General features: G+C 37.0%; 2 protein-coding genes across 2 annotated transcripts in view; one reads left to right on the top strand and one right to left on the bottom strand.

The window, feature by feature from the left end:
* Positions 1-26,462, bottom strand: part of LOC107048097 (RNA polymerase II-associated protein 3) — a 96,660-nt gene extending 70,198 nt beyond the window's left edge. The window contains exon 1 of the mRNA XM_015271076.2: positions 26,349-26,462. The gene's annotated coding sequence lies outside the window, so the exon portion shown is untranslated. The remainder of the gene's footprint in view (positions 1-26,348) is intronic.
* LOC107048092 (pikachurin) lies at positions 773-22,075 on the top strand. The gene is made up of 14 exons (XM_015271071.1): positions 773-962; positions 2,333-2,449; positions 3,835-4,055; positions 5,183-5,420; positions 8,478-8,679; positions 8,769-8,913; positions 11,461-11,647; positions 14,541-14,680; positions 15,528-15,751; positions 18,022-18,271; positions 19,543-19,844; positions 20,859-21,104; positions 21,198-21,301; positions 21,842-22,075. Exons 1-14 carry the CDS (start codon positions 860-862, stop codon positions 21,988-21,990), a joined length of 2,628 nt encoding a protein of 875 aa, XP_015126557.1. The 5' UTR covers positions 773-859; the 3' UTR covers positions 21,991-22,075.
* Positions 26,463-27,720: the final 1,258 nt, after the last annotated feature.

Raw genomic sequence — 27,720 nt, 5'->3', positions numbered from 1 at the left:
GACCCTTAATCTGACCCTTATTTGGATCCTTAATCTGAAACTCATTATAACCCTTGTGACTTGTTTTGACCTTGGTGACCCTCGTGACCCTCAATCTGACCGTTGTCACCCTTATGCGAACCTTCATGACCCTCTCAACCCTTGCGACCTTCAATTTTGAAGTCTCCAATTCGAGTACCAAAATTTTATCACCAGAAGTCGATTTGGATTTTTATAATACCGAAATTTCTAATGATCACGACAAAAATTTAATTTTTGTGAAAGATATTAAATTTCCTTTCATCAAGTTTGTCAATTTCCCTCAAGTAAATCTGTTCCACTCCATTAAATATTCTTACATGGAACACAGTTTTTCGACAGAGCTAATTTTTCCTCTCAGTGTGTCCTCAAAATAATAATGAACGGCCAAATCCTCTTTAGGGTCAATTGTAAAGACGACTGGAGTATTTTTCATAATCCAAGAAATTCTACTTGAAATATCTCCCAAATATCCCACCAAAAGCACTCCCAAGACACCCCAAAAACCCTGCACTCATAATTTTTAATTAGTCCAATGCCACCACTACTGAATCCACGATTTATGATCATTGTTGCCATAAATAATTAATCCGCAAAACGTTTCACATGCTGGAGTCTACGTTTCCTGAATAATTCTTCCCCCCTCGAAAATGAATTTTTAATGCTCATAAATATCGCCCCCGAATCCCTGCATCAGAGATGTAATAGAAATGTTGGGAAATTCCAGAAAGCAACGGGGGTAAACAGTGACAATAATTGCTGTTTGTCGCAGATAATTCGTGGAGTGAAACGCATGCGTACAAAAAGAATAATTAACGTGAGTGTTTGTGCGTGTTGAACGATGGCGGGACAGTACTATGTGATCATTCTATTGGGATTGATGGACCTGGTGGTCTCCCAGAACTCAATCGATGAGCGGACAACCTTTGAAGCTGCATTTCAAGGTAATTTTCCGTGTTTACTGACATTTAAGGTATATCCCTGGAAAATGGGCTTTTTTACGGTGTACCATGTTGTTCATAGAGAATGGAGAATGGCTATAATGCTAGAAGTTCGAATTTGATGAGATTCAAATGAAAGCGCTAAAGAAAAATGTACCTCACTAGCATCCGAGGAATTACAAATGACCGCAAAACTGAATAAAAATTCATCCAATCAATGTTTATGCCATTCTGCAGCTGTTGAAAAAATTCTATCTACCAATGTTTCGATATGTAATATATTCATGATATAACCCGGAACGACAGTGAATTCGGCGAATTCATCCGAGAATTTATTCAACATAATTTACTTCTCTCAAGTAAACATGGTCTACATATTACGAAATTTTTTGCTCTGTGTAGGGAATTCGGATGATCCGTCTGATCCTGTTTGTCCCATTTCTCCCCATTCTAGCTGAATGACAGATCATTATCTCATCCTGAAACATTTCAAACCCTCGAAACCTGAAACAAATCACTCGAGTCATGAATTCCCACTTGAAAAAACTTGTTCCCCTAATTGAAACAAAACATTCCGCTCGACTATCCATTTTTTTTTCACCTGTTATTCCATTCAAGCCCGTTTAATTGTCTCGGTGAGTATGATGAAGTGACATCTCCAACAATAAACAAAACAGAAAAAATACTCGAACACAGGGTTCTCCCCTGTTCCCTTCGATCCTCTGAATCCATAAAAACTTTAAAGTATATCCTGAGACAATATTACCCAAAAGTTAGTGCCAATGGATTTCCGGAAAATTTTTTAAATGACTCAATTTATTGCATTCTCACAAGTTATTGAATTTTTCCATCCTCATATGTTGTTGATGAAGGCAACAATAACCGTTTGAATTAAATAAGAAATTATTTGCTAATTAATTATTTAAATCTAACCAAAAATGATTCCACGAAATTTTTTGGACTTCAAAATCGCAGAAACTATGTAGACTGTTAAAATTTTTTATCGAATTTAATTACCACTGAAATTTCAAGGAATTTCGTCATTAAAAATTCATAATTTCGCGGAAAAATCAAAGAGAACTATTAATTCCAATTCCATTTTCTGAACTTTCTTTTTTTTCCAACAGTGTAATCTCATGTAGATGACTAATTTTACCTTATCTTTCCCATTTTCCCCCGGGATTTAAAAAACAATAAAGTTCCTCGAAACTCACTCCCAAAAATTCTCCTAATCCACGCTTACACAATCCATTGGATAAACGCCCCTATTTCGCCAATTAACCAGCATAAATAAACACCCCCTAAAGCCCCTCCATCAAATCTCCATAATACCAACAAGCCCCTAATTACCTAAACACGTTGGTTTATCACAGGAAGATGCGGTCATAATTCACCCTGCGAACAACTGTGCTACGAGTTACACGACGGCATGTACGAGTGCGACTGCAGAGACGGTTACATCCTGCACAAGAATGGCTACAGTTGTTCAGGTGAGTCTTACAGCACCAACTGATAACCAACATATTCCATTCACCCTCGGCATTGCCATTCGTTCTACCCCATTTACCCTCATCTCATCTAATATACGATGACCATACCCGCATTAATAACGCTCATGAACAATTGAGCGTGTCAATACTAGTGCATCAAGTGTCAGTGGAGTCTCTGAATGACTGATGAGTCAGCCGGAAACTGACGAGTGCTTCACTATCATTTCAATTTCATATGCATAAAGCGTTTAGGATTTTCACTGTAGGATTATCCCGGTAAGGAATAATTTTATACATTTTTAATGGACATTTTTCAATCATCAAGAAGTGGGAGAATTAAACGAGGAATTTTAATTAATGAATTGATTGATTGTAACGATCATTATTGATAATGAGATAGTTCTGAGTTGATTCAGTGACCAATCAGATGCTGATAATCCTCAACGCGCTGTATATTCAACATTCACAAGACTCAAACTCACATTTTCAATGCTCATACGGCTCAAAGTTCTAAATTCGGCGCTCATAAGGCTCGAATTGTCGGATTTTCAACACTCATAAGGTTCAAACTTCTACATTTGACGCTGGAGAATCCCAAACATCTGTATTCAGAGAGCCTAGGGTGTAGTAGCTCGTGCTCATAAGACTCGAAATGCCTAATTTGATGCTCACAATCCTCAAACTGTTGTATATTCGACGTTTACAAAGCTCAAAGTTATAACTCCAATGCTCAGAGTCGCTTATTTTGCATTCATACTGCCAAAAACATCATATTCTCAATACTCATAGAATTTAAACTCTTATATTTGTCTCTTGCAGATCCCAAACATTTATATCCAGCGCTCACAAGGCTCAATTCATTACAATCTCCAAAGGATCATCATCATAAAAAAATTCAAGTACTTCATTGTCATTTTACATTCACAACTATAAAATGTTTGGGATTATAATGAAACAAAGAATTTGACGTCAAGCAGTTAATCAATGAATCAAAGTTAAATATGTCCAACGTCAAGACATTTTTGTAGGAAATTCACTCGGTCTGAAAAAATTCCTCCTAAACCCACTCCTACCCGTGCACAAACAAACACTCCCCAACATCTCAATTCGTCCCATCAAATAAACCCTAATTAACCGACCTTCTACCTTGCTAATCTCCCCCACCGACAATCAAACATATCAGTGCCCTCGCATCAAGTTCCAGAGGCTCCTCTGAATGACAGATGAGGCATCCGGAGGCTGACCAGAGCGTCACCCACATATTCACCCGAAATATAATCAAACACCCCCCCAATTGTCCACCAAATTCACCTCAAATTCCATCATTTATTTATATCATATCGCATCGCCCGATGTCCCGCATATTTATATTTTTACTTCCACAGAGTTGAATTCAACATTGCCGTCAACAGGTGATATTCATGGGTCGACTGAGGATGACGTTAACCGATTGAGTATGAAAAATTATCCAGATACCAGTGAAAATGGTGATGTACATCGTCCCCAGAAGATTCACATAAATCCCCAGGTCGGTGGTAGTAGATCGAATGGAACGAGACGAGACGATGAGTCCAATGAAATACCGACTGGACATCCAACCTCTGAGGTAATTGAGCACCTTGTGTAATCACTAATTACTCCAGGATTTTTTCGTGTCACTTATTAAGCTGAATACTCTGTATCTCTGACAAATAAACGCGCCGGCCATTAATCTCCATTTTTTTCGGAGAGAAAAAAAAAGGAGGGGGGGGGGGGTAGGTGGGATTTAAAGTTATGTTGATGGCAAAAAGTTTGTAATTTGCATTCTACTTCGCGAGAGTTTATTTTGTAGGGGCAAACAGACGGTAATGTGGCGTCATATTTGTAGGATTATATTTGTAGGCTCACTCACGTATTGCAGTGTTTTTTGTTATATCATTCACTCATTCTTTTTTTTGAAAATACACGCTGAAAATGTACTATTGTCATATTCATAATCTCTAAATTTTTCTAATTCTTTATGTTCGAGTGCTCATGTTACTCAAACTCCTTCAATTGTGCTCACAAAGCCCAAATTGTGATATCTGGTGCCCACAACGCTTGGACTGATCAATTTCATGCTCATAATTTTCAAACTATTGTGCCTTCGACATTTACAAAGCTCAAACTCACATTTTCAATGCTCATACGGCTCGAAGTTCTGCATTTGCTGCTCATAAGGCTCAAATTGCACTACCTGATGCTCACAAGCCTCAGAATGACCAATTTCACGCTCATAATTCCCAAACTTGTATATTCAGCATTCACAAGCCTCAGACTTATGTATTCAAGGCTCGTACGGCTCAAAGTTCTACATATAATGCTCACAAGGCTCAAACTGGACTCAAACTTTTACAGTCAACTCTCACAGATTCCAACCATTTATATTCGGCGCCATTCATTACAACTCAATCTCAAACCCATCATCTCTATTTATTTCCCAAACCACTCCCTAAAACTTCAAAGAATATTTCTCTTAAAAAATCAATTCTCCCCAAAAAATATATCCCATCGCAATTATTCTCTAAACCCCACGGTTTTCAAGACCTCGTCAAAATAATCCCCTTCCACCAATCTATTTCGCACTGAATGCTGTCTCTCAATGCTCCCAATTTCATTCATTTTTTTTTTTCATCCATTCAATTGCAATACTTCACAGCAATATTGACGGATTAATGAAAGCCGACTTATTGACTCCAGGTTATTACATTTCAGGGTTCAAACTTGAAGCAGAAGGTGCCAGTAACAACTGAGAGTGTGTCAATAACCGAGCCAGTCTGTTCTCTCGATTGTGGACCAGTGGGAAATTGTTACATCGAGCAATTGCATGACCTTGACGAAACGGAGGACGAAATGGGCAGTGGATATACCGGAAGTGTTGGACGCCGGAGAATTGCCTTCAGACAGCGGTGCCAATGCCCACTGGGCAGAGTCGGCGATCGTTGCCAAAATGGTAAAATCAATACTAGACTTTTTTTTACGATTACACATTGCTCCCGACCTATTATTTCACTCGTGAAATTGTTTGAGTTCACTCTACTCCCTTTATTGATTATCTCATTATCTTGGTAATGAGTGAGTTTAGGGGGAAAATGTCAAGAGACCCTTTTTGTGGGGAATTTAATTGGTGAGACAGACGGTACGGTGATATTTTTCGTAGAATGATGGATTATGGTGGTAATTAGCTAGTTAATAAGAAATTTTTCAGTTCTAGTGACGACATTTTATTCATTATTAATTTTTAATCAATCATCAATTATACATCAACAAATAATTGATTAATTAATTGCATGTTTTACTAGTGGAATCATCTTAATTATTTATTGTTAATTATCGAAATAATTAGTGATCACTCCATTCGTCTCTCTGGTTTAGTCTCTGTCATCATATTTTGTGTTTTATAGATAGAAAAATGGAAAATGATGAATGATAAAATGGTTTTCATAAAATAACGAAAACATTTCTAATGGAAAACCCATTTTATCAACTATTTTCATCGTATGAAAACCATTTCAAGACTTAATAAAACTTTAATAAGACTTCTGTGTAAACCAACGATCGCCATTTGCCATAAAACGTCTCTAAAACTACATTATTAAATCCAAGTCTCAATGCGTAATTCAGAATTTGTGCACTTGCAACCCCCGTTACCCTGAAATAATTCATTTACCCATATTATGTAATATCATGAAATTTCTCTCGCATGGAAATTGCGTGACTGAACCCACCCCATCAGCGTTGTAAAAGTATTGACGAAGCAATTAACGGGACCGAGTCAAGGTGCGGGTGCGTCTGGTCTCTGGAGTTTATGACTTTAAACTTCTTCGCTAACAACGAGGTGAAAAAATATTGAGCTCACTGAGTACGGAAAAAAATTGAATATTCTGGGGGAGTTAGCTCTCCAGGCCAACAACTCGTTGCCATTTAACCTCAATAAATCGATAGTGGAAGAGTAGTACGTGTCAACAATTCTGTTTATATTATTCGGTAAATAACTAATGGGTTGAAGGGAACTGTGTTTTTCATCCTTTCGACGAATTCATTGATTTGCTGGGAAAATTAGAACCTTATGAGCGCTGAATACAGGCCTTTGAGCTGTGTGAGCATGAGCTTGAGTCCTGGGAATGTCAAATATACCACAGTTCAAGAATTATGAGACTCAAATTGATTATTTACATTCTTGTGATCATCAAATATAGGAGTTTGAGTTCTATGAGTATCGAAAATATAACAGTTTCGGTCTTGTGAGCGCCAAATATAGAACTTTTAGAAGAAACGTATTTGGAAACGTACTTGGGGTAATAGAAGGGTGAAAAGTTGGAGAATTGTGAGCGTAAAATTGATCATTCCGAGCCTTGTGAACGTGAGGTATGGCATTCTGAAATTTATGAGCGTTCAATATAGAAACTTGAGCAGTAAGAGTAATCGAGTATGCAGACACAAACCATTCAGAGATTATGAATGTAGCATCAGTCTAGCCTGTGCATGTGTTTTCCAAAAATAGAGAGAACGGGGTCATATGTGAGAGGCTGCCATGGCGAAGATCAGAAAAATCAGCTCAGAGAATGGAAATAAAGATGACAGCTTAGAAATAGAACTTTTGAATGGAGGCGCGATATGAGAGGTTGGGAATGGATCAGTGTTCGATGAGGGGAGCTCAAAGGAAGATTAATATTAATAATTATGCTCATTAGCAAGCCCCAAACTCAGTTTCATCCCTACGATTTGCTATTTTATATTTTATGTATGTTTCCAATAAACTTCAGGATGAAGTTTGGGCCAACATTTTTATCGAAACCAACTCATTAGCGAGTTTCAACTCGGAATAACCGCCTAAGTCACAGTTCGTTGCAATTTAACGTCGATAAATCAATAAAGAAAGTGGAGAGAGAGTAGTGATCCTATACTCGAATGTCTGACAATAGAATTTTCCACATGACCACCACCGGCAGACTGCTGCCGAGCTTATCGATTGCATTCCACTAGTATGCTCGCTACTGTGCCACAGGTGCATTTAGGATTATCGTCATCAAAACCCACCCTCTTGGAGAAACGTCGTAAAATGTCATATGGATTTTATAGTTGCTGGGCTAGAGGAGCATGAAAATGGTCTTTATAAAGTTTCTTATTTTATCATGTAATCTCCAGGTAGTGGATTTACATCCCCGTTAGCTCTTGGGTCAATCCTATGGTAGTGTATTTAGTTTTTATGAGAATTATATCAATTCTAAGTATTAGAGGATGAATTATATATTATTTTATTTCTAGGTAATCAGGGGGTTGTAACGGGCGGGTGCAGGAGGAAATGACAAAAAGCATCTTTTGTTGAAAATGTAGAATCATTGTCGAAAGCCATGAGAGATTACGAATCTGGTCAAATTTAATTGGATATATAACTCCATAAATTTTTAAATGTGAAGATTCAAACCTACGCTCATACTCCATAATCTTTGTAATGATCACAAGGCTCAGAGTTGAAAACTTGACGCTCGAACTTTTGTCTGTTCATTATTTAAAAGGCTCAAACTCATATTTTCAATACTCTCACCGCTCAAAGTTAGATATATTGCGCTCACAAGGTCCAAACTCTCATATCCTCAATACACATGGGACTGAAGCCCTTACATTTCGCGCTCGCAGATCCCGAACATCCATGATCGGCGTTTTTCTCAAAAAAATCACTCGGATTTAATTATAATCTTCTCATTCATATCGCTCTTTAATTATCTATATTCAATCATAAACCTGCCGGCTCTATTTATTATTTCAAATCAGCTTCATTGCCGTTTGCGCATCGCGAATCTCGCGCCATTTTATTTTTCTCTTTTCATTGATTCAGTCCATTTTTCACAATTGATTCCCGAAATGAATGCAAGCATTCCCACTTTTTATTATCAAGAATGGAAATGTTCATTTGAATCGAATTAAATGTAACAGGATCTCCTCACGTAATCCAATCCTTTTACTCAACCAAAACTAAAAAAAACTCACTCCATCATTATTGTTTCAGAGATTCAAGTTAAGTCGCCCCGCTTCACGGGATCAAGTTGGCTGGCATTTCCAGCATTGAAAGCAGCTTACAAACATATCCAATTAGACTTAGAATTTCGTCCTGAAGCATGGAATGGAATTCTTTTGTTAACCGGTGAGCGTGATGATCTCCAAGGTGACTTCATGGCTGTGATTCTTCACCACGGCTTCATCGAATTCAGGTGAATTTCATCAATGTCTGTTGATTCAATCACATGCCATTTGAAAAAGTGTAACCTATTCAATATTGAATTATTGATCGTCCCCGCAGATTCGATTGTGGGAGTGGTGTCGGTGTTGTAAGGAGCACTGAGACCGTCAAGTTGAACGAGTGGAACACGCTCAATGTCTACAGGCACCGCTGGGACGCCTGGATTACCCTCAATTCTGGGAAACGTGTGCAGGGGAGGTCTAAGGTATTTTTTTTTATTCTCTTCTTGACAAGTCTTTGATGGAGTGGAAATCTTTACTGAATTTGGTGAAATGTACTACCTGAATTGACGATACGTCAAAAGGCCCTCCAGTTTGTAAATTGGATACACGATGACAAATATAATTGAAACTTTTCGGAAATATAAGTAGAAAAATACAACGTCAAAGGGACAAAAGTACACAGACTTTGTATATCGATAATGAGCATAATTACTCTCGAACTTCTCTCCTCAATTTCGATACCTAATGCTCACAAGACACACAATAACTGATTTCACAAGACTCAAACTCATATTTTAAATGCTCACGCGGCTCAAAGTTCGGTATTCGGCGCTCATAAGGCTCAAGCTGTCGTACTCTCGATACTCATAGGACTCAAACTCTTATATTTAAGCCTCGTAGCCTTCAGATATCCTCAGTAAATCAATGAATTTCTCATAAAACCAAATCCCCTCAAGTAGAAAAAAGCCGTTTCCGTCGTTCACAATTACATTGCTCATATTCCACCGCTCACACCGCTCAAGCTCCTATATTTCACGCTTATAAGGTTCAAGTTATGACACCAAATGCTCATAAGACTCAAAATTACAGCAGCAGGACTCAAACTCACATTTTCAATTACTCACGCAGCTCAAAGTTCTGTCTTTGACATTGATAGTATCAGAACAATCATACTCCCGATACTCATAAGCCTCAAGCCCTCATGTTTTCCACTCACAGTTCTCAAACTTTCACAACATAGCCTTTTTGGCTTTCCTTCATTCACTCGGACTATTCTCCGAAAACAGGTACGCAAATTACACTGGCACCACGTCAATTCCCAAGTCTTCATCAACATTATACGCTCATAAATGCAACATACCGACGGGAGATTAAATACTAATACCAAATTACAACCATCGAATTGAGAAAAGATATTAGCAATTTGATTACGTACACAATCGATTGTACATATGTATCCCAAGCGTATTGGTATGTTGTTTGGCACAAACCCTAGTTTGTCATTTCATACCATGGACATATAGAGATAAATGACCACCGAAACCACCCCCTTCGAACGCAAGGTATAACACTGAACCGCGCCCTGTGTGTTGCCACACCCCACACTGAATCGAATACGATAATCAATCTTTTCAGTTGTTATTTGTGTGAATCCAATCGAGGGCTATCGTCAGCCGTAAAAATACATGTTCTACGATGAAAATTACATGGACAACACTCAACTCCGGTCAGAGACACACCGCGACACTCGAAATTGGTGGCTCCCATTTCTGTTTGTAATTATTGCTGAATTAGAGCTTGAAATATCTCCTGATGAGAAATTTCAATGGTTCTTGAGGTGAAAATGGAGTTGAGCCTTGACGGAAAATTAAAATTCGATATATCGGGGCTTGAGTTCTAAAAATACGTCAACCCAGTTTGTTTTTGTAGACAAAAATATGTAGTTTGTTTCTTTTGAGGGATAAAACGAAGGGGTGAAACGTAAAACAATTGACCATAAGAGGAGGCCAAATTTTTTTTTTATAGCAGTGGTTTTACAGGTGAAGCAAGAGTTGATAAGTGGGAAAGTGTTTTTGTCTTCATATAACAGCTATTTTTGCTCATAAATTCACAATATGATTACAAATAGTCATTTTAACGTCATTTTCTCCTGTTGCATATCATTTGCCGTTTTGTACTCTTTTGTTCAATTATATTTCTTCTTTAAATTCTCGTATAAATCAAGTGATAAAATGACGCTATGAAATAATTCCAGAACTTCGATAGACTAGTGCGAGAAAAATTTTGTTCATGCATAATTCAATGAATTTGAGGAATGAATGAATTTGAAATTCACTTTTAGGAAAATTTTATAAAAATACAGCTGTCGTGTGATTTTCCAACTCCGACAGAGTTGCATTGAAGCAAATATTTCAAGCTATGATTGAATTAATTCATTAGAAAATGCACAAATAATTTACTGTAATATGAAAATTTAACAGCTGGTGGGTACATATGATTATTTGCAATGAGAATGATTATAAACAATTAATTGGAAAAAGGAGTATCGAATCTGAGAGGAAAAGGGGCATCAATAGCGCTAGCGTAACGAAAAAATCTAAAACTCAAATTTGAATACACAGCTTCTATTCGGAGACGCAAATGTCGAAATAGTTTCCCCTTTCGATATTTCCATACTTCCATCATATTTTCCGCACGCCCTCGCACACTTCTCCCTCTCATTTCATGTAATTTCCCTCCTCCCCCGCCCCCTCGCGCTGAAGCAGCGCAGATTCCCGATGTTTCAATTTTCATCCATCCATTTGAACTCGTTTATTTATGTCTGGTTACCAGGAATTTAATTAAATTTTAATGAGGCATTTTTCCATGTTATCGTAGAGGCGTATTGAGCCCCTGCATCACTTCATTTTGCATTGCCGATGGTTTTTGTATGCCGAGATTATTCAATGGACTGACTCGTTATAGCCAGTCCTCTTCTCATTCAGCTAATTCTCAGATTCCATGGTTTTTCCTTCTCTTTATTTTTGCAGGGATTATTCTCGAGGATAACGTTTCAAGAGCCATTGTTCGTCGGCGGTCCCGGTAATACCACTGGTCTGGAGAGACTTCCGGTCAGAGTTGGATTTCGAGGATGCGTACGTCATCTCGAGGCGAATGATCATCATTATCGTCTGGCACTCACGCCCCAGGGCGACACCATCAACGGATTCGACGTTGGTGAGTGTTTTATTTGATGAGAAGTGGGAGAGAACATTGGGGGAAATTTGACGGGACGCCAAGCAGAGTGCACAGAGAGAAATATTCAATAAAAATTACGTATCTTTTCCGTAATTCCAGAAATGTGGTTGTAGGAAATTTTACGGAATTGTCATATTTTTCCAGAGCGTTCCGTAATTTTTATCGGAATCTACTGTGGAAAATTGCGATGGCATCACTTAATTTTCTGAGTCGACTCCGTAATCGGTGAGCGAATTTTGAGTTCTGTAATTTTTACGGAACATTTCTCTCCGTGTGTAGAGAAAAATTCAGATAACTTTTTTTCATCTTGTAATTATTCAAAAAATGATGAAGGGTTAGTTGTTCTCTGGATTGGAATAGATTTACTTGAGGGAAATTAACCAGCCTGATACACTGTCAAAAATTTTGTCTGAAATTTTCGGTAAATTTTTCCGAAATTTTTATTTAATTTAATTACCACTGAAATTTCAAGGAATTTCGTGGAAAAATCAGAGAAAATGGTAAATTTCAGTTCTATTTTCACCTGAAAATGAGTAGAAAACCAGAAAATTCTGGTAAATATATTCTTGAATTTTCAGGGCAGTGACGCTGAATGCGATTTAGGGAGAAAAAATCACGAAATTTCAGATTTCACTGAAAATTCAATGTAATTTGCAACTGAAGGAAATTTAATCGATACGCTACCGCGTATTTCGATATGTTTCACAAAAATTAAATTTCTCAACCATAACCATGAATGTTTTCTAATGGTTCAATATCGAGATTCCAATTCCGAGCTGCAAAATTTAAATAACAAAATCATTGTAAAATGATGAAAGCTCTGATGTTCGACTACAAAAGTAAAAAATAATTTCACTGTAGAGAAAATAGCCAAAGCACTAGAATATCCTTAAAATCCACGGTTTCTACAATTCACAAATTTTCTCCCCTCCATGCATAAACGATCAATCATCGGATGGAAAAACAAATTGACCAGACATCCAAAAAACCGTCATCGTCATTGGAATTTATAATTAATTATGGATAATGTAAGAGACCAAACGGACTGCATGAATAATTCAAGGGGCTAATTTTCGTTCAAGTTTCATTCCTCACAATCAAAGGAATCAAACATTCGGTGAAAGCAAAATAAAATGGAAGAGAATGAAAAAAAAATACGAGAGCCAAGTCGTGAGAGTTTAGTGCCCTCCACTGGTGGGTGGATCGATACGAGCCCCAAGCTCTTGCCCCTGCCATGGTGGTTCGCTCCTGCCCTAGAAGTTTTCTTTCACCGGAATGCCAAACCAATGACACGGGGAAAAAGCCCCTCGAGGAAGAAAAGAGAGAAAGAGGGCGGGGGGGGGGGGGAGAAAGGGAGAGAGATTCAAGTCAAACGAAAAAATAATTAGAGAGTGGTTGAAACGCGACGGAAATCAGGAGTGAGGGTGAGAGATGGTGACACAAAAGGTCATGTGAGACGTCTTTCAGATGATTTCTGTCACGAAATGATGATGGAAAGCTGGGGGGAATAATGTTGTGTGTTGATTACTTTGCGAATTTCGCTGGAGCTAGGCAGTTTGAGAGAAAATAACACCGATGCTTTCTCGGAGGAAATTGAATTCTTTAGAAAAGAAAAAATAGCCAGTGACATTTTCGTCTGACTTTTCTGCTTGCCGAGATAATCCAACAATTCCCGGAGAAAATTCAAACAACCGGTCTGAATTATTTCTGTGCACTGTTTTTTTTCTAATGAAATTATTGAATTAGGGAATTAAAGATAGAATAAGTGGAGACGATTGATTGGGGATTGAGTTCATGGGGTTGAGGTGCAATAGCAGTCGTGTTTGGAGCGAAATCAGAACAATTAGTTAATTGTACGAGTTAATGGATGCAATATTGAACGACAGAGACGATTATTTTTTCTTCTTCGAGTGTATTGATTTATGTGAGAGGCTTATGAGCGTCGAATGTAGATGTTTTAGATTTGCGAGCGACAAATGTGAAAGTTTGAGTCCTGTGAGTATCGAAGATATGGCAGTTTGAGCTCTATGAGTGGGAAATATAGAACTTTGAGCCGTGTGAGCAATAAAAATATTAGTTTGAGTCCTGTGAATATCGAAGATATGAAAGTTTGGCTCTATGAGTGGGAAATATAGAACTTTGAGGCGTGTGAGCAATAAAAATATTAGTTTGAGTCCCGTGAGTATCGAAGATATGACAGTTTGAGCTCTATGAGTGGGAAATATAGAACTTTGAGTCGTGTGAGCAATAAAAATATTAGTTTGAGTCCTGTGAATATCGAAGATATGACAGTTTGGCTCTATGAGTGGGAAATATAGAACTTTGAGCCGTGTGAGCAATAAAAATATTAGTTTGAGTCCTGTGAATATCGAAGGTATGACAGTTTGGCTCTATGAGTGGGAAATATAGAACTTTGAGCCGTGTGAGCAATAAAACTATTAGTTTGAGTCTTGTGAATGTCGAATATACAACAGTTTGAGAATTATTAGCGCCCAATTGGTTGTTCCGAGTCTTGTGAGTACGAGCTGTCGCAATCTGTTCGATATGAGCGAGTGACAGTTTGCGAAAAAATGTTTATGCGAGCTGAAGGTTTCCGGTGATGTGTGTGATCTGAGTGACGGAATAAAATAGATCATTGCGGATGACGAAGTGTATGGAGGATGAGTCAGTGTTCGATGTGGAGCGCTAGAGTGAAGATTGAGAGCAATTGTGCTCATTATCGATGCCCAAAGACTACGTGACTTCCGTCCTCGTGATTTAATATTTCTAAAACCATTCATACTTCTAAAACAGTTGGACAGTTTAACTATATTTGTTGTCAATCCTGACTTCTCAGCCATATCTACTCACACCTCCATCGAATTGTTCACAGAGGAGTGCACCGCTGATAGATGCAGCAAAGTACCATGCTCCCATGGGGGAAAGTGTTTGACTACAGGAGGAGATACAGCTGTGTGCCTCTGTCCTCTCGGTTACACCGGTGATTTATGCGAGACTCGCGTAGATCTTCAGGTGAGCATAATTCGTAATTACGAGGGCCCATAAATAAAGTCCATCAAATGAGCTTAAATAAGCTTTGTAGCTATTTGTATTCTTCATTTCATTATTATTCCACTCGGGAAGGGGTCATGGTTAGAACGAGACGGAAAGAGAGTGGCTCATTGACATTTTAATGAGAAACACGTATCCCCAGTGAAGAAAGAAAAAAAAAAATTCAATGGTACTCCGTTTGTTTTTCCGTTGACTCAGTAAAATTACATTTGATTTATAAAATAGTCATGTGCTTGCCAGTGCCAATGAAGTCCCTTTCAGCACACCTGGAATACCAAATGAAACCGAATGTTTTCCCTCGAAAGAACACAGAGGAATAGAAGTGAATAAGAGGGAATAAAAAAATTTCCTATGGTGAGGGGTTGATTAATTAATTAATTCAGTGGTGAAGCGGATGGTTCTGAAAATTTGATGGGAGTTTTTTGGGAGTATCTCAGAAACTGTTGACTTTACGAAAAAATTTTATAAGGCCTTTTTTGTAGAGAATTAAATTTCCTACAAAAATGTTATTATGATATTTTGTCGTAAAACCCCTCATTGCCGTGATAATTCAGCTAGTGATGGCAGATTGAGCAAAATTCAGGTTTAAATCATTTTGATTGATGTTTCTCTCTGGAACTATCCACTCCACTGAATTAATTAATTAATGTGGATTTTTTTCATCAACTTGGAGACATGTTTTCTCGCAGAGAGAATTTCCATTTTCTCCATTAAGCCATGGGGTTGATGCGGAAAACAGAGGGCCCTCTTGAAGTGTATTTCATCATTCTATTTTTCGAATATAATGGAACACGAGTACTTTCATTAGGTACCATCCTTCAACGGCTCATCCTATCTGAAATATCCCGGCTTGGGTGATACTTCGCTGTCGTGGCTGGAGTTCTCAGTGACTCTGAAACCCACTTCATCAGATGGAGTAATTTTGTATAATGGACATCGCAGTGATGCTACCGGTGATTTCATTGCATTATACCTGGCCAACGGGCACATTCAATTCACCTTTGATTTGGGAAATGGACCGGCAACTGTACGGTAGGTCGATTAAAGTTCAAATGGAAATAGTCGTCAATCTGTTTCGATAATTCCTACATCACACGCCAATAATTTTCAATCAAGAGGATGACAGATTTTGCATTTAGAGGGGAAACCAACAAGTTCGCAAACAAGTCTTACTTCGGCCTTTTCACGATGAAACTATCTCTTATAGACGAAAGTTTATCAATAAATATTTTGCCTTTAAGTTACAAGATTGCTATCATATTTTCTTTTGGGAAAAAATGCGCTCTTGAGAAAAAATCAATGGAAAATGTAAATTTTATTTTCATTATTCCCTGAAGATTGATAGAAATCAGAAAATTCAGGTAAATATATTCTTGAACGTTAAAATAATCGAATGTAAACGCCACAGAATTCGCCAAAAATTGAAATTCCATCATTTTTCCCCCTAAATACAATGCAATATTGTTTTCTACAGAATTACTGCTGACCTGTCCATGAAATACCAATTTTTACTGCAAACGATTAGTCAATTTGATCAATTTTCCAATCAATTAACAAAAAAAGATGGAAAAAACGCTTTGACATGGAAAGTTTCATGAATTATTCTCAGAGCGACAATAATTGACGAAATGACGCACGATCTAGCGCTTTTGGAAAAAATCAATGGAAAATATCAATTTTATTTCAATTATTCCCTGAAGATTGGTAGAAATCAGAAAAATTCATGTAAATATATTCTTGAACGTTAAAATAATCGAATGTAAACGCCACAGAATTCGCCAAAAATTGGAAATTCTATTCAATTTTCAGTAAAAATTGAAATTCCATCATTTTTCCCCCTAAATACAATGCAATATCGTTTTCTACAGAATTAATGCTGAACTGTCCATGAAATATCAACTTTCGCTGCAATCGATTTGTCAATTGATCAATTTTCCAATTAATTAACAAAAAAAGAATGAAAAAATACCCTGACATGGAAAATTTCTTGAATTATTCTCCACTAGAGAATAATTCCAAGATTTTCGTGAATAAATTCCCCCAGTAATTTCGGAATAACCCCCACCACTCCAGAATTCACCCCTAACGACATGAAAACCCCAGAGCGACAATAATTGACGAAATGACGCACGATCCATCGGGCGCTTTTATTCGTCGTCATCCTCACCCTGAGGTGACTGTAAATGTCGGGTTCATTACCATACATGCAGACGTTTTTTTTTTGTCGAGAGAAGCTAGAGTATAGACACGTATATTCATAGATAAAGAGCAACTGTGGCTTTTTCAGTGGTGCACTGTCATTTGCCAGCCCAAGGGCGTTAATCGTTGGTGATGAAAAAAAGAGAAAAAAAGGTGGCACAAGTGTTTTTCTACTCCACCGCTCGGGCCACACTGAGTTTTCACGTTGGAGCGAGGATTGAGTCTTTTGAGCTACTTTGCACGAATAGGGGCTGGAGCATTTTACTTCAAATTACGGAGGGGACTAATTATAATACAAATAGGGTCAACAACGCAATTTTAGGGAACAAAAGGGAAATTTCGAGGGGAGAGTAGAAATGGGAGTGGAAGTAGTGTTAATTTAGTCGAGGATATCTGAGTTATCGAATAAAAAGAACATTTTTTTCTGAGAAAATCTTGAGAATAGGGTTTAGGTGAAATTCCAAGACATTTAGTTTTCCTCTTCTGGAAATTTCTGCAATTAGATGCATAAAATACATTAGAGTTGCAAGGACATGAAAATTTTCGACAAAAAGGGACATTTTTTGGGAGAAAATCTTGAGCACTAGAGGGTGTGGAGGAAATTCTGAGACATTTCTTGCGGAAATTGAATTCTCAACGAAAAATATCTCTAAACTCCTTTCATATGAAAATTTCTGCAACTTGATTTATAAAAATTGCGAATGAATCCCTGACGATTGCATTAGGAGATCTGAATTATCGAATAAAAAGAACATTTTTTCTGAGAAAATCTTGAGAATAGGGTTTAGGTGAAATTCCGAGACATGTAGTTTCCCTATTCTGGAAATTTCTGCAATTAGATGGATAAAATACATTAGAGTTGCAAGGACATGAAAATTTTCGACAAAAAGGGACATTTTTTGGGAGAAAATCTTGAGCACTAGAGGATGTGGAGGAAATTCTGAGACATTTCTTGCAGAAAATTGAATTCTCACCTTTCATATGAAAATTCCTACAACTCGATTCATAAAAATCGCGAAAAAATCCCCGACGATTGCATTAGAGTTGCATAAAGTCTGGTAGAATGGAAAAAATGATAAGATCGAGAATTGTAAAAATTTCAGGAGTGAGAAGCCGGTGAGACTGGGCGAATGGCTTGAGGTGAGTGTCTCGAGGACAGGGCGAATGGCGTCGTTGGTCGTGGAGAAGGAGCCAGCACAAGAGATTCTCGCCCCTGGGGCATTTACCCAACTCTCATTGCCGCTGAATCTCTACCTCGGGGGATCTCCGTCTACTGACATTTTTACACCCAAATTGAAGACTGTTGCCAGCTTCGTTGGGTGCATTCAAACGGTCGTTTTTAATGGTCGCGAGGTATGTCAACATTTTCACATATTTTAGCCAGGTAGGAATTATGGAGGCTGACAATGGAAACAAGCCTGTACGAGCCTAGGTTTGGCTGGGCTCAGTGACTCAGGCCTGGGACAGGCTTGATTTCATCGTTTCATCGCTGATTTCATCGAAGAAAAATTTTTTTCTTAACCTGGGGCCAAAGTGTCATATCTTGGATTTTTTCGGGGGGAAAGTCGACTTTCGCCATATCGATTTTTTGCGCCGAGTGAAAGTCGATTCCGACTATTCAAGTGACGGGCTATCCAGAACTCTCAATAGTATGTGGGAAAAGTAAAAAATAAAAAATAAAATTTTCACCTGGGGCCACGTTTCATATCTTGGATTTTTTCGGGGGGAAAGTCGCCTTTCCCCATATCGATTTTTTGCGCCGAGTGAAAGTCGATTCCGACTTTTCAAATGACGGGCTATCCAGAACTCTCAATAATATGTGGGAAAAGTAAAAAAAAAATTTTTTTTTCACCTGGGACCAAAGGTGTCATCTTGGATTTTTTTGGGGAAAATGTCGACTTTCGCCAAAATCGAATTTTTTTGCCAAATGAAGGTTGATTCTGTATCTACTAACGATTCTGATGCCAATGAAACCCTCGGAGGCGCGAGAAATGTCGAAATAAAATAATTTTTTTCACCTGGGGCCAAAGTGGCCCCAAGATCACAAAAATCTCTATTCAACGCTCATGGGGTTCAAGCTTTCACAGCAAGCTAATGAATGTTCCCCGCAAAAAATTCCTCCAAAGAAGAATCATCTTCGCCGTTCAACACCACATCCATCAACTCAATCCTAAACCTATCGTCTCTATTGAATCCTTCTGATCTGATCCCTCGCCCTTTCGGTGTCACGTATCCCTCCCTCCACCCCCGAATAGCAGCAGATAAATACCCCGAGTAATACCATCCCTAAACCTACCAGCTCCACGAAGGAATGTAGAAAATTCGTTTGAAATCCCCTCGAATGAAAATTGTTCCCGAAACAATGCTCCAAGTAAAGTATAAATTAACTGTCCGCTCTCAACTCAACTCTACAATTGAGTTTACAGCACCCCAGAATTTGAATGAACCCCCAACACCTTTTCTCCACTCAAACGCGTTTATTAAATGTTTTTCAAGCACAGCTGCAGGGGCAGAATGAACTTTTCCCTGTACACTGGGTTTTGCGAGATTTCATTAATCTCCCAGTTGCACTTTAATTCCTTTTTTTTTTTTTTTTTCATCATTTTCTTTTTCATCTGTAACAGATTGGGATCTTGGCAGAGGCACTCGGTGGAGTGAATGTTGGAAATTGTGGTCACGCGTGTGAAGCGAGACCATGCGGTGACGCCGAGTGTCGTCCATACAGGGAGCGATTTACTTGTAGATGCGGGACAGGACTGCCTCATCCTTGTCCAGCAACGGAAGGGATGACGATTCAGCAGCAAACTGTACTGTTCAATCCCAGCACATCTGCTGCTACAAGATTAGAGAGACTGGAGAGGAGTGTACCTAGTTTTACGGGAATTGATAGTTATCTTCACTACAACGATGCGGATACTATGAAAAGGTAATGGAAACTTGGATGACGATCCAATTTTTTTATTTATGGCTGTGTGGATGACTCTGTTTTGCCTGGGCCAACGGAAATTGGGTCCGATTATTTTTGGTGGTTCGAGGAATATGTAGAGGGTGTCAAGTGTCAGTCTTTCCCCTTCAGTTTGTTTCAATCGAAAATTTACAGCGGTCACGTGCACGATGTGGTTGACACGTCTCTTCAATATCCATTTAATTCAATTTCTCGTGTGCATCATTAAGTTGATATTTCAGGCCTAGTTTAGAGTTTCAATGAGTTTCTCTTCGTGATAATGAACATGGTAATGCTTCTGTATTATTCTTAGATTTTCTACTTTAATTATCTCGATGATGGGTGATTCTAGGGGGAATCACGGTCTTGATATTTACCCCTAAAACCACTCGTATCGGAGATCAATTCTGTATTTTATTCTAGACTATGGGAACGTGCAAAAAATTTATAAATATGCGGTAAACTCCAGTGGAGATTGATATACGTTTATTTTTTTTTCGTTTTTAAAATCTACACCGGTTCAATTATTGCAGCTAAATTTGCTCGCAGGACGGGAGTACAGACATAGATAGGATAGACTCTTCTAATAGACTTTGCAGACCAACATAATAGAAATAGATTTACATATAAAATTCGGTAATATTTCATCTCTAATAATTCCATATTTCTTGTCTGATATATTTCATTCTCAATATATTTTTCTTCATTCTTCTTTTCCATAATTTTGTCTGTCATTTTCACTGTGGCATTTCGCTCGTTATTTATGTCAATCGTATCAATTATTCTGTCAGCCTCTCTATCAAAATTCACTGCGTCATTGTAAATTCATCGAGTGATTAATCCCTCGGAAATTCGTGAAGCATTTTGTCATGATTTTTTTTTCGCGTAAGAATTTGCCACTAGAAATTTTTCAATCCTGATAGTGATCAAGAATTCCGAATTTCATGATAAAAAATAGTCGTCACCAATTGATAAGTGCAAATATTTAATTTTCAGAATCATAAGTTATCGCGTTGATATAAACATGAGATTCAGAACGAGCACTAGCGACGGTTTGCTATTGTGGAGTGGGAGGCAATCAGATCCACAGGAGCAAAAGGAGCAGAACGATGATTTTCTTGCGGTTGGCTTGAATCAGGGATATCTCACGCTGGCGTACAATCTTGGATCTGGCGAGGCAATTCTCAGATATAATCTCACGAGATTGGATGACGACCTGTGGCATCGCATCAGAGTTGTCAGGTAATACAAGTTGACAATCTTGTTACCTTTATTAGTGTCTCCATTGATTCTCTCTCCATTCGGTAATTTACTGGTGATTCATTGACGTTTCAGGAATGAGCAGTGGGCATCTCTGGTGGTGGACAGTGGTATTAGTGTTTCTGCCTCATCCCCGGGACAGTTGAGAGAGTTAAATACAGATACGGGACTTTTTATAGGTGAGCGGTTTTGATTTTATGATTCTATGAGATTTGGAGGGAAAATCAAGCTCCAAAAGGGTTTACGAAGGTTATCATAAGAGTCAGAAGGGTCAAATAACAATCAATTGTTTTATTTGAACCTTTCAACCCTTGTGGTCTACGCGTAAGCTCCGGAACAGTTGAGAGTTGAATACAGGTGAAGGGCAGGGACAAATAACAATTAATCGTCTTGAAAAAAAAAAAAAAAAAAAAAAAAAAAAAAAAAAAAAAAAAAAAAAAAAAAAAAAAAAAAAAAAAAAAAAAAAAAAAAAAAAAAAAAAAAAAAAAAAAAAAAAAAAAAAAAAAAAAAAAAAAAAAAAAAAAAAAAAAAAAAAAAAAAAAAAAAAAAAAAAAAAAAAAAAAAAAAAAAAAAAAAAAAAAAAAAAAAAAAAAAAAAAAAAAAAAAAAAAAAAAAAAAAAAAAAAAAAAAAAAAAAAAAAAAAAAAAAAAAAAAAAAAAAAAAAAAAAAAAAAAAAAAAAAAAAAAAAAAACGGAATCAAGAACAATTGTCTTTTTCAGGAGGTGCACCAGACGTAACAAGAACAACAGACGGTCGCTATGAGAGAGGTATAATCGGTTGCATCAGTGATCTAGTCCTCGATTCCGACTTCTCGGTAACCCTATCCTCTCCCGAACAAGCGACAAATACTCACACGTGTATTCCCTGAGTCTCATGCTGCAGTGCTCTAGTTCGAGAGAATCACGAAGCACAGAATTACGATATGGAAATTTGTGGAATCTGCTGAATACAGATTAATATCCCCTTTTTCGATCCTCTCTTCCCCCCCCCCCCAACCTCCTTTTCATTCAATCGTACGCCTGCATTCATACGTTCACTGACTATCGGAGTATGAATAAGGGGGTAGTGATGTATCTCTATTCCGTCTGGTTACCCTTTCTCATTTGATTTAATCCCAGAATTTTCACCACGTATTCCTTGTCAATCGGATTTTTCGATTAATTCGAAAAATCGCCTTAACCATGTGGATAAAACGTCCAGTAAAAATACAGAGAAAAGGCTTTAATACTATGTAAATATTTATGTAATTTCCGACATGTTCGTGAGGCTGAATTATCATTGTTTTTGTTGTGGATTTGTTTGTTTAGTAGTGAGAAGAGAATTTGGTGAAGTGGTGGAAAAATGAATTTCATGTCAAATGGTAGTCTCTACTCCGAGTTTCTGATCTGATTCACTGGCTTCTGGCCGTCGCACGTCCAAGTTATTTTTGCAAATAACTTGAAGACTAGGAGGTTTATTTAAAAAATTTTAAAGTTAAAAGGGGTTTATTGACATTCGACTCTGGACCCACCAGTTACCGAGATGGTTCAACAAATAATAATTAAACAATCACTTTACACGTGATTATCTATCATCATTATTATTCTCCAAGTATCTCTGAAGTTACAAGGAAGTTTATCAAAAATGTCTCTTGACATTTTTCTCTAAACCCAGGATTGGTAAAAAATATAGCTGGATTTCATTGAAAACATAACTAGAAAAAAAAAATCACAGGGATAAAAGTCACCTAGACTTTGGACATCGATAATGAGCGTAATTCAATACAGAACTGTTAAAACTGTTCAAGTCAACTCATTTCCCAGTTGAGTTTTTGGGAAATATCTCCGAATCTAAGGCAGATAGCAAAATTTCTGTAATAACTTCTTTTGTAGAGCGAATTGAGAGCTGCAAAAAAGGTTGAAACAAAAATTTTGCTATCTGGCTTAGATTCCCAGATACTCATTGAAAACTGGCCAATAGTCAAAATTGACTTGAACCGTTTTACCACTTCGCTACTGCTACTCCTCATCGAACACTGACTCATTCCCAAACTCCTTCATCTCAGCGTACTCTAATTTCTGCCTTCGTTTTGTCATCTACAATAATCCCTTCAATTCCGTCAAAAGCCGTTTCCACCACTTCACCACTCAATCAAAACGTTGAATTCTTGAAACTAATCAGAAGTTTATATTCAATAAAACAATGGCCCTTGGTCTAGACGAACTAGAGAATAATTACCACAAATTGATCATGTTTAGCTTCAGTTTTTGTTGATGAACAACAGAGAATTAAAATAAATAAAACACAGAAGTAATATTTGAATAATGCTGAATAATGATAAACCTCAGAGTGACGAAATATCACACCACATGTTTTTTGCACTGTCGCTGAATCCAAAGGAAACGTTAGTTCTTCATGGGCCCACTGTAATTTCTACATTGCACCGATTATCGCTTGGCTTTTATACACTACATGATGATAATGATAATGGTAATGTTGATGGGAGGAATACCAAAAGAATAGGACACAGTGTAGAGAGTAATTAATTGAAGAATTGAAGCATTTTCGAAGATTAATTCACTACTGAAGTGGTAAAGAGTCAACTAAACTCAATTTTAGTTTCGATTTTTCCTGAATATCTTCTTGAGACTTTAAAAATATTTTTTTTAATTCGGAAGACGTCTGAAATAATTATAAATTATCCACATTTTCAGTCCTCTTCTCTCTAATTTCACAATTATTTCGGTAATCATTGATTTTATAAGGAAATTTTGAGAAATTTCTCGCGAGAATTATTATATATTATTAATTTTGAAGTAAAATTTGGCTGGTTGGCACTTCAATAATGAATCCAGATAATCGTTAGAGAATTTTTATTAGACTTGCGAGTTTTCATCTTCTCATTACGACTGGAGTGTCACGTGATTACCTACAGGGTCTTGTAGACATTATTTCAATGAATTTTATTTTCATTTTTTCCACTTGAACGAATATATTTCATTTCGATTTTCACATTTCGAGCGTTTTATTTCTTAATTATAATGATAATACAAATTTGGGGGGATGTACCCCAGTGTCAATAACTATACACATCATCGTTAGTGGAAAAAAAGTGTAATAAACGAACTAAAAAGTGTAAAATTTATATGCGAAACGAGGAAAATGACTAGTGAGTAAGTAAATGAATTATTAATTTTGATTAAAATGTGAGGAAGGAATTAATGAGGTTGTGGGAGAGGAGATGAGGCTGGGAAAAGAGTTCGAGAGATTATATGAACCTTCTGAACGAGGCGTCATCAAGATCAAATATTTCGGAAAATAATTATCAAAAAATTTTCTCAGAAAACTGATCTCCTCTGACCACTTCCCAACAAATTAGACCTGTCAACCGGGAAAAAAATATAACAAGTAGTCAATTTTTCGGGGTCTGAGTCATTATTTTTCCCTGCAGATGAATAAATGACGAGTAAGTTGATAATAAATCCTAGGAGACAAATGAAAAAGGCGAAAGAACCGCGTGACGAATAAATTGTTATTATGAATAATGTTAGCCGTAAGTTATGAGTTAAATCTAGTGCTATTGAAATATCTAGGTAACAGTGAAAGGATGACGACACAAAAGACTATTTGTTTGTTGGTAAGAGAGAAAAAAAACATGGGCTACTGGCTTTGTGCACCGAGTAGGCATTGTAGTATCACTGTATGTAGGGAAAACGCTTGATGTACCTCATCTCTGTCTAGATTTTGTATCCCATTCGTGCTATTATGTGGAGATAGAGAGAGAGCTTGTGAAATTTTCCACTGTCAGTTCTCAACATTTCCCAACGAGAATAAGTATCACATACAAAGCAAGTGGGAGAAAAGAAAGTAATGAAAAATCCATTAGAGATTAAATTGTTTCATTCAGAGAATTTCTGGGTTTATCTCGTTGATGAGTGACTCTGCAAGAAAATGTCAAAAAAAAATTTCGTAACATGTACTACACGTTTGCTTTTTTCATTTCTGAAATTTTAATTGAAGCTGATCACTGAGAAGATTGAAAATAATCAAACAAACAAATGTGTTACCTAAGACTACACCCAGGAAATCGGCTGTAAGGAATCTCGTGTGATACTTATAGAAAAATTTCTAGTGGCGAATTTTTACGCGAAAAAAAAATTATGACAAAATGCTTCACCAATTTCCGAAGGATTAATCACTCGATGAATTTGCAATGACAGTGAATTTTGATAGAGAGGCTGGCAGAATAATTGAAACGATTGACATAAATAACGAGCGAAATGCCACAGTGAAAATGACAGACAAAATTATGGAAAAGAATAATGAAGAAAAATATATTGAGAATGAAATATATCAGACAAGAAATATGGAATTATTAGAGATGAAATATTACCGAATTTTATATGTAAATCTATTTCTATTATGTTGGTCTGCAAAGTCTATTAGAAGAGTCTATCCTATCTATGTCTGTACTCCCGTCCTGCGAGCAAATTTAGCTGCAATAATTGAACCGGTGTAGATTTTAAAAACGAAAAAAAAACAAACGTATATCAATCTCCACTGGAGTTTACCGCATATTTATAAATTTTTTGCACGTTCCCATAGTCTAGAATAAAATACAGAATTGATCTCCGATACGAGTGGTTTTAGGGGTAAATATCAAGACCGTGATTCCCCCTAGAATCACCCATCATCGAGATAATTAAAGTAGAAAATCTAAGAATAATACAGAAGCATTACCATGTTCATTATCACGAAGAAAAACTCATTGAAACTCTAAACTAGGCCTGAAATATCAACTTAATGATGCGCATATCAGTTGTCCACTGACAATTAATTATTATTGACAAAAGAAATTGAATTAAATTGATATTGAAGAGACGTAATTGTTAACCACCTCGTGTGCACGCGACCACTGTAAATTTTTGATTGAGAGAGATAAATTGAAGGAGATAAAAAAAACAAATAAGTGCTCGTTCTAATCTGTATACTGTATAAAACTATACATATAATTGATTTTGAAGAATCATAAGTCCTATTAATGAAATATGACATATATTCATGACAAATGTGTGTATGGATATGTGTGTGCGTATATGTTTGCATAAGTGCAAAGGATAAGGTGAGAATTTTTCCCACGTCACCATGATTTCATCAATAAATGACAAATTTTATAAATCAGTGATTATCGGTCGCATTCTGTTATTCGCCTCGACAATATTCATGCAATGAATTTTTGCCACTCACCCCGCGCCTCCCTGCAAAGCTGAGATGTTGGAGAGCTCTAGATGTCCTGAATGCTCTTCAGAATTGGTCAAAGTTCACTTCACACACTTGTTCTTATCACTTTCACTCTGTTATAACCACTAAAATGGAAATGGCATTGATCCTACGCTCATTTTGCAACCACAAGAGTAGGGGAAATTGTGGTAAAACGGACATTTTNATATCAAGACCGTGATTCCCCCTAGAATCACCCATCATCGAGATAATTAAAGTAGAAAATCTAAGAATAATACAGAAGCATTACCATGTTCATTATCACGAAGAAAAACTCATTGAAACTCTAAACTAGGCCTGAAATATCAACTTAATGATGCGCATATCAGTTGTCCACTGACAATTAATTATTATTGACAAAAGAAATTGAATTAAATTGATATTGAAGAGACGTAATTGTTAACCACCTCGTGTGCACGCGACCACTGTAAATTTTTGATTGAGAGAGATAAATTGAAGGAGATAAAAAAAACAAATAAGTGCTCGTTCTAATCTGTATACTGTATAAAACTATACATATAATTGATTTTGAAGAATCATAAGTCCTATTAATGAAATATGACATATATTCATGACAAATGTGTGTATGGATATGTGTGTGCGTATATGTTTGCATAAGTGCAAAGGATAAGGTGAGAATTTTTCCCACGTCACCATGATTTCATCAATAAATGACAAATTTTATAAATCAGTGATTATCGGTCGCATTCTGTTATTCGCCTCGACAATATTCATGCAATGAATTTTTGCCACTCACCCCGCGCCTCCCTGCAAAGCTGAGATGTTGGAGAGCTCTAGATGTCCTGAATGCTCTTCAGAATTGGTCAAAGTTCACTTCACACACTTGTTCTTATCACTTTCACTCTGTTATAACCACTAAAATGGAAATGGCATTGATCCTACGCTCATTTTGCAACCACAAGAGTAGGGGAAATTGTGGTAAAACGGACATTTTTTACTTTTTTAAAAATGTTAATGAGGGGTTGAAATGTTGATAAAATTCAATCATTTTTTTTTTCAATACAAAGACCAATTTCTCCCCTTTGTGACGAGCCTAAACTGAGCTCAATTGATCAATTTGTTTCTGAGTTATGAATAATTTTAGAAATGTCCAGTGTCCGTTTTACCCCACCCGCCCCTATCATAAAAAAAAGTCAAAGGGGGCCATTTTACCCCACTCTCCCTTATCTAAGTTAAAACATCGCATCTTCACACTTATTCCAATGGAAATATTGGACTAATGATGTGTCCCCTTAGCTCCACGAGCGTAGGATTTACCCTAAACAGTAAACAAAACCGACTCACCATTGTTTTCACTGGGTCTTTGTCGATCTCAGCG

This window comes from Diachasma alloeum, unplaced genomic scaffold (assembly GCF_001412515.2).
Source record: "Diachasma alloeum isolate Michigan unplaced genomic scaffold, Dall2.0 Dall_scaffold_00185, whole genome shotgun sequence".
NCBI classification, from domain to species: Eukaryota; Metazoa; Arthropoda; class Insecta; order Hymenoptera; family Braconidae; genus Diachasma; species Diachasma alloeum.
This window is presented reverse-complemented; position numbering and strand designations above follow the sequence as displayed.

What these genes read in the sequence shown, in the direction of transcription:
- LOC107048092 (XM_015271071.1), top strand. Translation starts at nt 860, where the DNA reads ATGGCGGGACAGTACTATGTGATCATTCTATTGGGATTGATGGACCTG. An exon ending in GTGTGCAGGGGAGGTCTAAG is followed by an intron (nt 8,914 to 11,460) that starts GTATTTTTTTTT and finishes TTATTTTTGCAG; the next exon opens with GGATTATTCTCGAGGATAAC. An exon ending in TCGTTTTTAATGGTCGCGAG is followed by an intron (nt 18,272 to 19,542) that starts GTATGTCAACAT and finishes CATCTGTAACAG; the next exon opens with ATTGGGATCTTGGCAGAGGC.